This window comes from Mobula birostris, chromosome 8, assembly GCF_030028105.1.
Source record: "Mobula birostris isolate sMobBir1 chromosome 8, sMobBir1.hap1, whole genome shotgun sequence".
In the NCBI taxonomy this organism is placed as follows: domain Eukaryota; kingdom Metazoa; phylum Chordata; class Chondrichthyes; order Myliobatiformes; family Myliobatidae; genus Mobula; species Mobula birostris.
Window position 1 is genome coordinate 161,906,449 of NC_092377.1, and position 15,200 is coordinate 161,921,648.

The 15,200-nt window shown below is 42.3% G+C and overlaps 1 protein-coding gene across 1 annotated transcript in view; it reads right to left on the reverse strand.

Annotated features, from left to right (window-relative positions):
- Window positions 1-416: 416 nt before the first annotated feature.
- Window positions 417-15,200, reverse strand: part of LOC140201888 (uncharacterized) — a 38,104-nt gene continuing 23,320 nt past the window's right edge. Inside the window, exons 6-9 of the mRNA XM_072266655.1 lie at window positions 9,635-9,793; window positions 9,452-9,524; window positions 6,422-6,566; window positions 417-3,068 (exon numbers count right to left, since the gene is read on the reverse strand). Of these exons, the coding sequence (XP_072122756.1) occupies window positions 2,849-3,068; window positions 6,422-6,566; window positions 9,452-9,524; window positions 9,635-9,793 (597 nt within the window). The 3' untranslated portion in view covers window positions 417-2,848. The remainder of the gene's footprint in view (window positions 3,069-6,421; window positions 6,567-9,451; window positions 9,525-9,634; window positions 9,794-15,200) is intronic.

Here is a 15,200-nt window from a genome sequence, read left to right on the forward strand (position 1 = left end):
TTCCATTGTGAAGACTGAGGCAAAACACCTACTCACTTTGTCCACCATTCTGTTGCCCTCCTCCCCCCCATTACTATCTCTCCAGCATCAGGAATACTGTCCACTGGCTAAACTGCTTGTTTCCTCAAAAGAATTCTAACAGCTATATGCCTCCCACTTAAAATTCCATCACATAGTAGCAGCCTTTATTGTTGGGGTAAGTGGGTGGAAGGAAGTAGCTCAAACTGGCACCTAAGAAATCATCGCATAACAGGTGTTGAGACACAGTCACTTTGCTACTAATCCACTTGAAATCAACTACCTCAGATTAGCCTTTTGTTATGCATGTTGACTCCTGAGAATGGGAGAGTCTCATGCCAAGATAAGCGTAGTTATATCATTTTCCCAGAAATTTATCAGTTGTCAAACACATTTATTTCACCAAGGCCATTTCAGTAAGCAACATTTTATTTTTAAGCACACGATGGTGCCTATACACAAGTTTATTATGTACAAGTTTAATTCTTATCGTTTTAAAAACTTTACAGCAATTGTGCCATTCCTTCAATGGCAGGGTTACATAATTTCCTCCCTATTGCTAGGGTATAGACAATGCAAGTAGAACTAGCATTTAGTACCTACTCCAAGTTAGCTTGAACTGCTTGGGAAGTTCAAAGGGCAGTTAAGAATCAACTATGTGGATGGGTTTACAGTCATACGTACACACACTCACTCAGAGGCCACTTTATTAGCACACTGGCTGTTAATGCAACTATCTAATCAGCCAATCATGTGGCAGCAACTTAATCCATTAAAACATGCAGAAATGATCAAGAGATTCAGTTATTGTTCAGTCCAAATATCAGAATGGGGAAGAAATATGATCTAAGTGACTCTGACCATGGTCTGACTATTGGTGCCAGAGTAGTTCAAGCATCTCAGAAACTGCTGATCTCCTGGGATTTTTATGCACAGCAGTCTCAAGAGAAGGGGTTCCCAACCTGTGTTCCGCGTACCCTTTGGTTAATGGTAAGGTTTCATGGCATAAAAAAAATGTTGGCAACCCCTGCACTAGAGTTTACAGAGAATACTACGAGAAACAAAAAATCATCCAGTGAGCACAGTCTGTGCGCGAAAATGCCTTGATAATGAGAGTTCAAAAGAATGGCCAGATGGGTTCAAGCTGACAGGAAGGCAACAGTAATTCAAATAAACACGCTTTACAACAGTGGTGTGCAGAAGAACATCTTTGAATACACAAGACATCGAACCTTGAAGTAAGGGGCTAACAGCAGAAGACCAAACTGGGTTCCACTCCTACATAATAAAACAGCCACTGTGTATACATATCATGTCTTGCCTCATATGCTCAGTAGGACAGCATGGTCACACGGCATTTAGTATTGCTAGCTCACAGTTCTAGTCATCTAGCTTTGATCCCATTCTCTAGTGCTGCCATGTGGAGCTTGTGTATTGCCCCTGTGACCACCTTGGAGTACCCGGGGAAATCAATTCCGTCCTATATCAGACATGCTGGTTGGTAGGTTCATTGTGGGCATGTTGCATTGTTGGCACTGGAATGTGTAGCAACATTTGTGGACTGCCCCAAGCACATTTGCTGTGTTGGCTGTAAATGCAAATGACACATCATCAATCTACATGTGATAAGTCAATCTGAACTTGTAAACTATCCCTATTTGTGGATGTGGTGAGGGAAGCAACAAGAGACAATATCTCACGAAGGAATAAACAGACGAAATGGAATTGATTGGAACTAACGTAGGCACAATGAGCCAAATGGCAGCCTCTCATATCATAGTGAAATATGAGGATAAGTTTAATAAGCAATGTTACTAATATTCTGCTTTGGAATATGTTAAATAGTTGATGAAAGTACAAACTAATAAACCTTGCTTCACAGATTACATGCCACAGTGAACAGGTACGAGTTACTTCACACAAAAAACTACTGGAGGAACTCAGCAGTTTGGGCAACATCTATGGAGTCCCGGTGAAAGGTTTCAGCATGAAATATTGGCTCTTCATTCCTCTCCATAGATGCTTCATGACCTGCTGAACTACTCCAGCACTTTTTTTCCAACATCGGCAGAAGCTCTTGTGTTTACTTCATTTCCATAAATGATATCAATGACCTCAGAATTACACAGAGCCCTTGAAAGTCATCCAATCAGATTTTAACAAGCTGTTATTGATGTAATGGAGATAGGAAAAACTTGAGAAAGATAAAACAACATAAAGGTATATTTACAGTGATGGGTGGAAGAGCAGAGAGAAACAATAGGAAGTACTTGGAAGTCTATCGATTGAAATATGAACTTACCACCCAGTAATTAGCTTTTCCCAGTAAAAATCAAGCAGTAATAGAGTATTGGTATTTGTGGAATCAGGAGATTGCTTAGCCAAGGAGATAAGTTAGCACATCTATAGGCAACAACAGTAGCTTGGCGGTTAGAATGTCACTATTACAGCTAGGGGCATCGGAGTTTGGAGCTCAATTCCAATGTTGTTTGTAGTGAGTTCGTATGTTCTTCCACGTGAATGAGTTGGTTCCCTCCGTATGCTCTGATTTTCTCTTGTATTCTAAAGATATATCAGTTAGTAGGTTAAATGGTCATTGTAGATGGCTCTGTGATTAGGCCAGGGTTAAATAGATGGGTTGCTGGGTGGTGTGGCTCATTGGGCCAGAAGGAGCTGTTCTGCATTGTATCTCTAAAATAAAAATAAAAATGTAGCTTATCTTTGAGATTACCAAATGCAATAGTTTATTCTATACATAATGTACAAATAATCTGGTAGCTAATGTGAATGTTATGCACTAAACATCTGAAGCATTCCAGTCACAATTCTGTTATTCTCCCAGCAGAGCCTGGTTTTCTCTGTATACAAATGCTTCAGCCTCTTCCTCATCTAGAAGTTCATTCAGTGAGGTCACACAGCAGTCATGTTCTCTCAGCATCTCAGGGTGTGAAGCAGAAATCTGCTCAATGCGAACTGAACGCCGGACCGGGGTGAGAAACTTCAGATCCTGGTGACCTGTTGATCGGATTCGTCTCATAGATTCATTCATTCTGCAAAGGAATGCATTATATGTGAGTTTGAAAAAGTGTCACTTCTTTGATTTCACTCTTTGCAGTTCCCCATCTTTGCAGGAACTGGTGAGATGGAGAGCCCCCAAAACAAGACGCTAATAGTGACAGAACATGTAGGGAGCATCTGCACAGAAGCACACCATCCTCCAACTGGCCCAATTAAAAAAATAAATGTTTGGTAAGCACTTTCTGTAATCTGGAATCTGAAGGCATCACTAAAAGCCTCACAGTTATTTACTTATGACAAACAATTTCTAAGTGTAGGGCAAGGCATTAGAAACAATTACAACTCATGAACAGGAAATATGTCCATTGTTTGAGAAATTAACAACCAATTATTTTTATCATTGATCCTTATCATAATGTTTTTGATTACTCAAAATACTTGATAAATTGAGAGCCTGGTAACTATTTAAGAATTCCAGAATGGTTCTGTCTTATGCATTATGCCTTAAGTTGTCTGGAACACTTTCAAAAATAAAAAACATTACAAAAGTCTTTTGATTGTTTTGGTAAGAAGCCAAATTTAATCAACTGGAACATTTCTTGCTGCCCCCATGATAATCTGTAGTGTTGCATTACTTCTGGGAACTTACACAGGGACAAGTAAGGTCAGCTCTGATAACAAGCTGAGGTAGATATCATAAATCAAATCTGAAAATGTGCTAAAAGATTATTGGCCAGGACAGATGTATTTGCTGCCAATTTCAAAATCAGTCCGGTTTAGTGGTATTGCTTGAGTGATAGTGGCCAGAACACTAGATCATAGTTCTTTGAGCTTTTACTGTGGCTCTCTTGCATCTGATTCTTATTCTCCTCTTACCCTTAGAAACATAGAAAATAGGTGCAGAAGTAGGCCATTCGACCCTTCGAGCCTGCACTGCCATTCAGTATGATCATGGCTGATCATCCAACTCAGAACCCTGTACCTGCCTTCTCTCCATACCCCGATCCCTTTGGCCACAAGGGCCATATCTAACTCCCTCTTAAATACAGCCAATGAACTGGCCTCAACTGTTTCCTGTGACAGAGAATTCCACAGATTCACCACTCTCTGTGTGAAGAAGAATTCCACAGATTCACCATTCTCTGTGTGAAGAACCCTTGCACCCTATTCACCCCCCCTCCCCTCAGAAGACAGAACCTTCAATGTTACAGTATTCATCATCATGTGCCGTATCGTATGATGTGGGCGATCATGGTCTGTGACCATAATTGTTCTTGGCAAATTCTACACACGTGTTTTGCATTGCCTTTTTCTGGGCAAGACAGGTGACCCCAGCCATCATCAATACCTTTCAGAGATTGTCTGCCTGGTGTCAGTGGTCACATAACCAGGGCTTGTGATATGTACCAGCTGCTCATACAACCATCCACCACCTACACCCATGGCTTCACATGACCCCGATCAGGGGGCTAAGCAGGTGCTACACCTTGCCCATGGGTGACCTGCAGGGAAGCGGAGGGAAAGAGTGCCTTACACATTCTTATGTAGAGACACATCTTCACCCGCCACCCAACTCTGAACTAGATTATACTGTATGCTCAAATCTCTGGAAAGAGGTTTGACATTTGAATTAATGATTTTAAGCCACACTTGCAATGTAGATATTTTTATCTTATGCAGCACAAGTCAGTATTTTGTAATAAGTCATCTCTGCAGTTTAAATGTTCTTGATATATTTACATCACTGTTAAATATTTATTAGTGTTAAAATGAGCTGCATCAGTTACCTGTACTAATTATGCCCTTTCGTTTAGAGAATAAAATGCTCGCCTTTGGCATCCTTGCTATACTTTCCTCCAGTCACCTTAAAATTATGACTCCTCATATTAACCATTTCTGTCCAGGGAAAAAGTCTCTGGCTATATTCCCTCTCCATGTTTATAATTTCATATCGTGTTTCATCGATATACAGCCTCCTGTATATCAGTGAGACCTGATGTAGATTGGAAGACCACTTCATTGAGCACCTTTGCTCCATCTGGGATTTCTAGGTGGCCACACATTTCAATTCTGCTTTCTATTCTGCCATGTCAGTCTTCGTCTATTGCCACGGTGAGGCCACACTCAGGGTGGAGGAGCAACAACTTATATTCCATATAGGTAGGCTCCAACCTGATGGCATGGACATTGATTTCTCGAACTTCTGGTAATTGCTCCCCCTCCTCCCCTTCACCATTCCCCATTCTTGTTTCCCTCTCACACTTTCTTTCCTTTCCTGCCCATCACCCCCCCTTTGGTGCTCCTCCCCCTTCCCTTTCCTCCATGGTTTTCTGTCCTCTCCTATCAGATTCCCACTTCTCCAGCCCTTTATCACTTTCACCGATCAACTTCCCAGCTCCTTACTTCACCCCGTCCCCCTCTTCTGGTTTCACCTATCACCTACCACCTTTTTCCTCTGACTTTTCCTCATCCTTTCCAGTCCCAAAGAAGTGTCTCAGCCTGAAACTTTGACTGTTTATTTCCAACCATAGATGCTGCCCGACCTACTGAGTTCCTCCAGCACATTGTGTGTATTGTTCGTAACATATACACTTCTATCAAGCTCATGGTATCCAAGGCAAGTTACCAAAGTCAGCTTGATAATAAGAGTCAAATGCGTGGTTGTGCATTTGTTTTTCTGATTGGAAGCCTGTAACCAGTGGAATATCACAAAGACTGGTCCTGGGACCCTTGATGTTAGTGATTAACAACTTGTATGAGAATGTAGAGGTATAACTAATGTCACTTGCAAACTGTGTTGTAATCTCGGAGGATTGTTTTAGGCTACCATGGCACTGATCAGCCGGAAAGTTGGGCAGAGCATTGGCACACCTGGAGGGTTATATGCGGATCTGGTTACCACACTGTAAAAAGGATGTGATTGCATTAAAGAGTTTACCAAGGAGATTTAATCAGGGCATTCCTGGGATTGCAGCATTTGAGTTACAAGGGAAGATTAAATAGGCTGGGGCATAAATAGCCAAGCAATAACAGGAATACAAAATTAGGAAGGGAATAGATAGGTTCTATCTTTCGCCCCATGGTAGTGTGTGTCAAAAACGAGAGGGCAAAGGAATAAGGTATAGGTAGAAGGTTTAGTGGCGATTCAAGGGGAATTTCCACCCCTCCTCCCAACAAAGTGGCTGGAATCTACAATTCACTGTCTGACACGGTGGTGAAGGCAGGTATTCTCACAACCTTTAAGCAGCATCTAGATAGTTGAATTGTCAACATAAGGAAGGCAACAAATGCAAGTAGAAGGGATCAATATAGAGAAGTACATTGGTTGGCTCTCTTGCTTCTTTTCACTCTCATCAGTGGAAGTGGGTTGATTCCAAAATCTTACCTGAGCACTTGAGGTGTTGCAGTGATTTTGTATTTGATCACGGATGAACCACGCTCATCTGTTTTGCCACACAAAAGCCTCACTTTTGTACAAGGTGTGACAACTGCAGTCTCTTCAAAACTTTCTGTTTTAGTATCTTCTTTTTCTGCCAGAATATAAACACAGGCAAAATTGAGAATGATTTGGATGATGGCTTTGCGGCCAAGTCTGCAGAAGGACTTAACAGGTTGGGGGAATAGGGAAAGAAGTGGCAAATGGAATGTGATATAGGAAACTGCATAGTTATGCATTTTGACAGAAGGAATAAAGGGTGGACAATTTTGTAAATGGGGAGAAAATTCAAAAATTAGAGGTGCAGAGGGACTTGGGAGTCCTTTTGCATAATTCCCTAAAGTTCAACTTGCAGGTAGAGTTGGTGATAAGAAAGACAAATGCAATGTTCATTTTGGGAGGACAAGAGTACAAAAGCAAGGGTGTAATGCTGAAGCTTTACAAGGCATTTGTCAGACCACACCTGGAGTATTAATTGCAGTTTTGGGCTCCCTATCCAAGAAACGATGCGCCGGCATTGGACAGTCCAGAGAAGGTACCTGAGAATAATCTCAGGAATGAAAGGGTTAATATGAGTGTTTGATGGCTCTGGTCCTGCACTCACTGGAGTTTAGAAAAATGAGGTGGTATGTCATTGAAACCTATTGAATATTGAAAGGTTTGAATAGAGTGGATGTGGAGAGGATGTTTCCTATAGTGGGGGAAGTCTAGAATCAGAGGCCACAGCCTCAGAATTCAGCGATGTCCATTTAGAAGAGATGAGGAAAATTTTCTTCAGCCAGAGGTTGGTGAATCTGTGGAATTCGTTGCCACAGACAGCTGTGCAGTTCAAGTCATTCGGTATATTTAAGCCAGAGGTTCGTAGGTTCTTGATTAATCAGGGCGTCAAATGTTATGGGGAGAAGGCAAGAGAATAGGGTTGAGAGGGATAATAAACGAGTCATGATGGAATGGCGGAGCAGACTCGATGGCCAATTGGCCTAATTCTGCTCCAAGGTCGTATAGTCTATAGTCTTAAGATTAAGATGCAGAAGATCCCTGGTGAATTGACCACTTGGATTCAGAACTGGCTTGCCCATAGAAGACACAGGGTAGTGGTTGAAAGGACTTATTCTAGCTAGATGTTTTTGATCAGTGATGATCTGCAGATGTTGATGAGCAGAGGGACTTGGGGGCCCATGTTCATAGCTCACTGTAAGTGCTTACAGAAGTTGATGGGGTGGGAGAAGGCACCTTAAATTCTTGCCTTTATTAGTTGAGGCATTGAATTCAAAAATCAGGAAGTTATGTGGCAGCTTTATAGAACTCTAGTTCAACTGCATCTGGAGTATTGCATGCCCTTACTAATCACAGACCTATCAACCTCCTGTTTTAAATACGTACAGTGGATATCGGTTAACTGGGCCATTAGTTAATCAGGGCAGCCACTTATTTGGGACAACACTTAAAGAATATAAACTAATCAAAAAAGTAGCCAGGATTTTCTTCATTTATTCAGGACACTATGCTGCTTAATTGGGACAGGACACTTTTGCTGAATGTAGCCATTCTGCACTTCTGTAACCTCTGATCTGGGCTGACATTTACGTGCCGGGCGGCACCTAATTAATTAGCTTGATTATTTCGGCTTTTTTCTTAAAGATATGTTGGATGCATCCCGGCTACCACTGCATTCTCCGCGGCAATGTATCGGTCCGTGGTCTGGAGTTGGGATGGTGGGACACTGGGGTGTCATCTCATAAACGTCTGTTTCCATCAGGGCAGGCAGATCATCTTCTTTTATGTCTGCCTGCCTCGATGTCGAAGGTCGAGGTTCATCGTCTGCTGTGGCTCATGTGGAAGGCTTGAAAAACGACAGTATGCTTGACTGCTTAGCTTCGTGCATTTTTCTATCATCTCATGCAGTTGCTTTATGTTTAGTTCCTGGACGACTTCACTTTCGGTCCGTTCGCTACTGCATTCGGTTTCGATTGTTATCCTTTGCTCTTCCAATTGCATCAGCTCTTCATCTATCAGTTCTTGGACATGGGATGCCAAAACCGCTTCAACATCATCTTCGTCAATTTCCACATGCCAAACTCACGTTGTCCTTACTTTGTTCACCACGATCGAAACGCTTAATTATGTCTAGTTTTACGCTAAGTGTAACACCCTTACGAGCTCTTTTAGGCTTTTCTGATACCTTAGAACTCATCTTGCTAACGGCTGCTCACAGGCATGTGTTTAAGCAATGCCGGCTAGAATGCAGCTCCAGGGGAGGAGCTTGGCTGCTCGGGGCGCATGCTGCCTTTTTTCCTAACAGTGAAAACACCTTCTGTTAGCGAAAACAGATAACTAATGTGGGTCTTTCGTAACAGCGAGGTTTCGTAAAGCGAACGTTCAAAAAGCGGGGAACACCTGTATAGTGGAAAGGTTGAGTTGGTTAGGACATTATTCCCTAGAGCATAGGGGTTGGAGGGGAGATTTGATACAAAATTAGGAGGGGTACCAATAGGGTAAATGCAGGCAGGCTTTTCCCACTGAGGTCGGGTGAGACTAAAATTAGAGGAGATAAGTTAAGGGTGAAAGGTGAAATAATTAAGGGGAACCTGAGGTGGAAACTTCTTCACTCAGAGAGTGGTGAGGGTGTGGAACATGTTGCCAATATAAGTGGTGGACGTGGGTTCGATTTCAACATTTAAGAGAAATTTGGATAAATACATGGATAGGAGGGATATGGAGGGCTATGGTCCAGGTGCAGGTCAATGAGACTAGGCAGAATAGGTTGGCATGGACTAGATGGGCTGAAGGGCCTGTTATCTGTGTTGTACTGTTCTATGGTTCTAGGTACACCATTGAAAAACTTGAATTTCTTTGTTTAAGCAGCCTTGATGGTTTAAAACTGATGACATTAATTTAGTACAAGAACATCATTTAGAAATAATTTTATAAAAAATCATTATAAATCTAAAGGAAACTCTTTTAAAGCTACAAATTTACCTGTACAGGCTGTGTGAGAGTTTGCATTTCTCATGATGGTTTCCACAAGTGCAGACCGCAGCTCTTCAACAGGCTATGAAAGAGTTAAGAGTTTCTCATTGCAAAGGACAAAACTTCAAAAATTTAAACCTGCTATTTTCAATAATTCAAATGCATTTTAGTGTTTTACCCAAATATTGTTACCTCTGCACCACTGTGAACAGCCTTCTCAAAAAGGGCAATGACAGCCTCCATTGTGTCAGTTAATTCCAGCAGACGTGCTTGGCAAATCCAGTACTTGGCAAATTTTTCACCTTCTGGAACATTCTTCAGTGCTTCATATACGTATTCAGGAGAGGAACCCTAGGGAAATCGAGGGAAAACAATCACCTGCATAGTGATTCGAGACCGCACCTAAAATCCAGCCAAAATCTGGTGAATTTAGCAGTGATTGAACCCACTGATAAACTGACAGAAACCGGTAAACAATTAAGTACAGTCAATTATTTTAAAGGCCAATTTAGTTTACAAAAAAAAACCAAAGTTGAGCAATCAGTTCTGCTACTTCGCAGCTGATTAGAAGTCCCAATTGGATGTCAATAGAAGAATGAAGAAAACCCCTGCTCCAAATTCTTAACAGACTTTATTACTTTCTTAAAAGCAGCGGCACAGTAGCTTAGTTGGTTAGCACAATGCTTTACAGTACCAGCGATTCTCGCTGTTGCCCGTAAGGAGTTTACACGTTCTCGCTGTGACCGCTTGGGTTTCTTCAGGGTGCTCTGGTTTCTTCCCAAGACCAAAGACTGGTTGGTAGGTTAATTGGTCATTGTAAATTACCCAATGATTACTCTAAAATTAAATTAGGGGATTGCTGGGTAGCGTGGCTGGAAGATCCTACTCCCCGCCGTATTTCAATAAATAATTGCATTTTATGCATTTATCTACATTATTAATTTCAAGATATTCAAGATAGTTAATTATCATTCTTCAGTACACAAATGTAACGCTCAACACAATTATTGTTACTCTGGATCTGATGCAGTATTAACAAAACAATTAAAAAAAACTAAAGATTTACTTGTATTTTATTAAATGTTGGGCACGTGGCCAAGTGGTTAAGGCGTTCGTCTAGTGATCTGAAGGTCGCTGGTTCGAGCCTCAGCTGTGGCAGTGTGTTTGTGCCCTTGAGCAAGGCACTTACCCATACATTGTTCCAGTGTCTGTGTGAGGAGTGGCGCCCCACACAGACTTCCAATCTGCGCCTTGTATGGCATGAAAATGCCCGACACAGGCCTCTCATGGTCTGAGTCGACGTTCCCTCCCTCCCCACCCTTTTTAAAAGATTAAATTGTATGTACATAAAGTGATGCTAGGTACAGAAGTCTCTGTACCCAAAGTGATTCTGGCACACAAGATGATAAAGTAATGATGATGGGGATGTGTGGTGGGTGGAAGTGTTGATCAGCCTGGCAGCTTTGGGAAGTAACTGTTTTTGAGTCTGGTGGTCCTCTTTTGGTAAGACCATAAGATATAGGAGCAGAAGTAGGCTATTTGGCCCATCGAGTCTGCTCTGCCATTCAATCATGGGCTGATCCAATTCTTCCAATCATCCCCATTCCCCTGCCTTCTCCCCATACCCTTTGATGCCCTGGCTAGTCAAGAAACTATCTGTCTCAGCCTTAAATACACCCAATGACTTGGTCTCCACTGCCACTTGCGGCAACAAATTCCACAGATTTACCAACCTATGACAATTAGTGATAATTTTTCAAAACTCGTTAGATTAGTGATAATTTTTCAAAACTCGTTAGATTCTGGACTAGTTCCTGAGGATTGGAGGGTGGCTAATGAAACCCCACTTTTTAAAAAAGGAGGGAGAGAGAAACCAGGGAATTATAGACCGGCTAGCCTAACGTCGGTGGTGGGGAAACTGCTAGAGTCAGTTATCAAAGATGTGATAACAGCACATTTGGAAAGCAGTGAAATCATCGGACAAAGTCAGCATGGATTTGTGAAAGGAAAATCATGTCTGACGAATCTCATAGAATTTTTTGAGGATGTATCTAGTAGAGTGGATAGGGGAGAACCAGTGGATGTGGTATATTTGGATTTTCAAAAGGCTTTTGGCAAGGTTCCACACAAGAGATTAGTGTGCAAACTTAAAGCACACGGTATTGGGGGTAAGGTATTGATGTGGATAGAGAATTGGTTAGCAGACAGGAAGCAAAGAGTGGGAATAAACGGCACCTTTTCAGAATGGCAGGCAGTGACTAGTGGGGTACCGCAAGGCTCAGTGCTGGGACCCCAGTTGTTTACAATATATATTAATGACTTGGATGAGGGAATTAAATGCAGCATCTCCAAGTTTGCAGATGACACGAAGCTGGGCGGCAGTGTTAGCTGTGAGGAGGATGCTAAGAGGATGCAGGGTGACTTGGATAGGTTGGGTGAGTGGGCAAATTCATGGCAGATGCAATTTAATGTGGATAAATGTGAAGTTATCCACTTTGGTGGCAAAAATAGGAAAACAGATTATTATCTGAATGGTGGCCGATTAGGAAAAGGGGAGGTGAAACGAGACCTGGGTGTCATTATACACCAGTCATTGAAAGTGGGCATGCAGGTACAGCAGGCGGTGAAAAAGACGAATGGTATGCTGGCATTTATAGCGAGAGGATTCGAGTACAGGAGCAGGGAGGTACTACTGCAGTTGTCCAAGGCCTTGGCGAGACCACACCTGGAGTATTGTGTGCAGTTTTGGTCCCCTAATCTGAGGAAAGACATCCTTGCCATAGAGGGAGTACAAAGAAGGTTCACCAGATTGATTCCTGGGATGGCAGGACTTTCATATGAAGAAAGACTAGATGAACTAGGCTTGTACTCATTGGAATTTAGAAGATTGAGGGGAGATCTGATTGAAGCGTATAAAATCCTAAAGGGATTGGACAGGCTAGATGCAGGAAGATTGTTCCCGATGTTGGGGAAGTCCAGAACGAGGAGTCACAGTTTGAGGATAGAGGGGAAGCCTTTTAGGACTGAGATTAGGAAAAACTTCTTCACACAGAGAGTGGTGAATCTGTGGAATTCTCTGCCACAGGAAACAGTTGAGGCCAGTTCATTGGCTATATTTAAGAGGGAGTTAGATATGGCCCTTGTGGCTACGGGGATCAGGGGGTATTAGGGAAGGCTGGTGCAGGGTTCTGAGTTGGATGATCAGCCATGATCATAATAAATGGTGGTGCAGGCTCGACGGGCCGAATGGCCTACTCCTGCACCTATTTTCTATGTTTCTATGACTAAAGTAATTTCTCCGCATCTCTGTTCTAAATGGACGTCTTTCAATTCTGAAGTCGTGTTCTCTTGGGAAATAACTTTGCCATATCAAATCTGTTCTGGCCTTTTAACATTCAGAATGTTTCTATGAGAACCCCCCACCCCACCTCATTCTCCTGAACTCCAGGGAATACAGCCCAAGAGCTGCTAGACATTCCTCATACAGTAACCCTTTCAATCCTGGAATCATTCTTGTGAATCTTCTCTTAACCCTCTTCAATGTCAGTATATCCTTTCTAAAATAAGGAGCCCAAAACTGCACACAATACTCCAAGTGTGGTCTCACAAGTGCCTTATAGAACCTCAACATCACATCTCTGCTCTTATATTCTATACCTCTAGAAATGAACGCCAACATTGCATTCACCTTCTTCACCACAGACCCAGTCTGGAGGTTAACCTTTATGGTAGCCTGCACAAGGACTCCCAAGTCCCTTTACATCTCTGCATTTTGTATTCTCTCCCCATCTAAGTAATAGTCCGCTTGTTTATTTCTTCCACCAAAGTGCATGACCATACACTTTCCAACGTTGTATTTCATTTGCCACTTCTTTGCCCGTTCCCCAAAACTATCTGAGACTCTCTGCAGGCACTGTTTCCTCAACACTACCCGCTCCTCCAGCTACCTTTGCATCATCAGCAAATCTAGCCATAAATCCATTAATCCCATAGTCCAAATCATTGACATACTTTGTAAAAAGCAGTGGTCCCAACACTGACTCCTATGGAACTGCACTGGTAACCAGCAGCCAGCCAGAATAGGATCCCTTTATTCCCACTCTCTGTTTTCTGCCGATCAGCCAATGCTGTACCCATGCCAGTAACTTCCCTGTAATTCCATGGGCTCTTATCTTGCTAAGCAGCCTCATGTGTGGCACCTTGTCAAAGGCCTTCTGAAAATCCAAGTACACCATGTCTACTGCATTTCCTTTGTCTATCCTGCTTGTAATTTCCTCAAAGAATTGCAGTAGGTTTGTCAGGCAGGATTTTCCTTTCAGGAAACCATGCTGGTTTTGGCCTATCTTGCCATGTGCCTCCAGGTACTCCATAATCTCATCCCTAACAATCGAATCTAACAACTTTCCAACCACTGATGTCAGGCTAACAGATCTATAGTTTCCTTTCTGCTGCCCCCTACCCTTTTTAAATAGTGGAGAAACATTTGCAATTTTCCAGTCACCCAGTACAATGCCAGAATCTATCGATTCTTGAAAACTCATTGTTAATGCCTCCGCATTCTCTCCATCTACTTCCTTCAGAACCCAAGTGTGCATCCCATCAGGTCCAGGAGATTTATCCACCCTCAGACCATTAAGCTTCCTGAGCACCTTCTCAGTTGTAATTTTCACTGCACATACTTCACTTCCCTGACACCCTTGAATGTCTGGTATACTGCATGTCTTCCACTATGAAGACAGATGCAAAGTACGCATTCAGTTCCTCTGCCATCTCTGCGTCTCTCATTACAATATCTCCAGCATCATTTTCTATTGGTCCTATATCTACCCTCAACTCTTTTACCCTTTATAAAATTAAAAAAGCCTTTAGTATCTTCTTTGATATTAGTCACCAGCTTCCTTTCATAGTTCATCTTTTCCTTCCTAATTACCTTCTTAGTTTCCTTCTGCAAGCTGTTAAAACCTTCCCAATCCTCTATCTTCCCACTAGCTTTGGCTTCCTTGTATGCCCTCTCTTTTGCTTTTACTTTGGCTCTGCTTCACTTGTCAGCCACGGTGGTGCCCTTCTTCCATTCGAAAATTTCTTCTTATTTGGAATATATCTGTCTTGCACTTTGCTCATTTCTCGCAGAAACTCCAGCCATTGCTGTTCTGCCGTCCTTCCTGCTAGTGTCCCTTTCCAGTCAACTTTGGCCAGTTCCCCTCTCATGCCATTGTAATTTCCTTTATTCCACTGAAATACCGACACACTGAATTTAGCTTCTCCTTCTCAAATTTCAATGTGAACGCGATCATATTGTGATCACTGTTCCCTATGGGTTCCCTAACCTTAAGCTCTCTTATCACCGCCGGATCATTGCACAACAACCAGTCCAACACAGCCGATCCCCTAGTGGGCTCAACAACAAGTTGTTCTAAAAAGCCATCCCCTAGACATTCTGAAAATTCTCTCTCGAGGTCCAGCACTGGCTTGGTTTTCCTAATCTACTTCCATGTTAAAATCCCCAACGATGATCATGACATTGCCCTTCTGACACGCCTTTTCTATCTCTTGCTGTAATTTGTAATCCACACCCTAGCTGCTGTTTGGAAGCCTGTATACAACTACCATTAGGGTCCTTTTACCCTTGTCATTTCTTAACTCAACCCATAGAGACTCTACACTTTCCAATTCTATGTTATCCCTTTCTAATGATTTGATGTTATTTCTTATAGACAGAGCCACACCACCCTCTCTGCCTACTAACCTATCTTTCTGA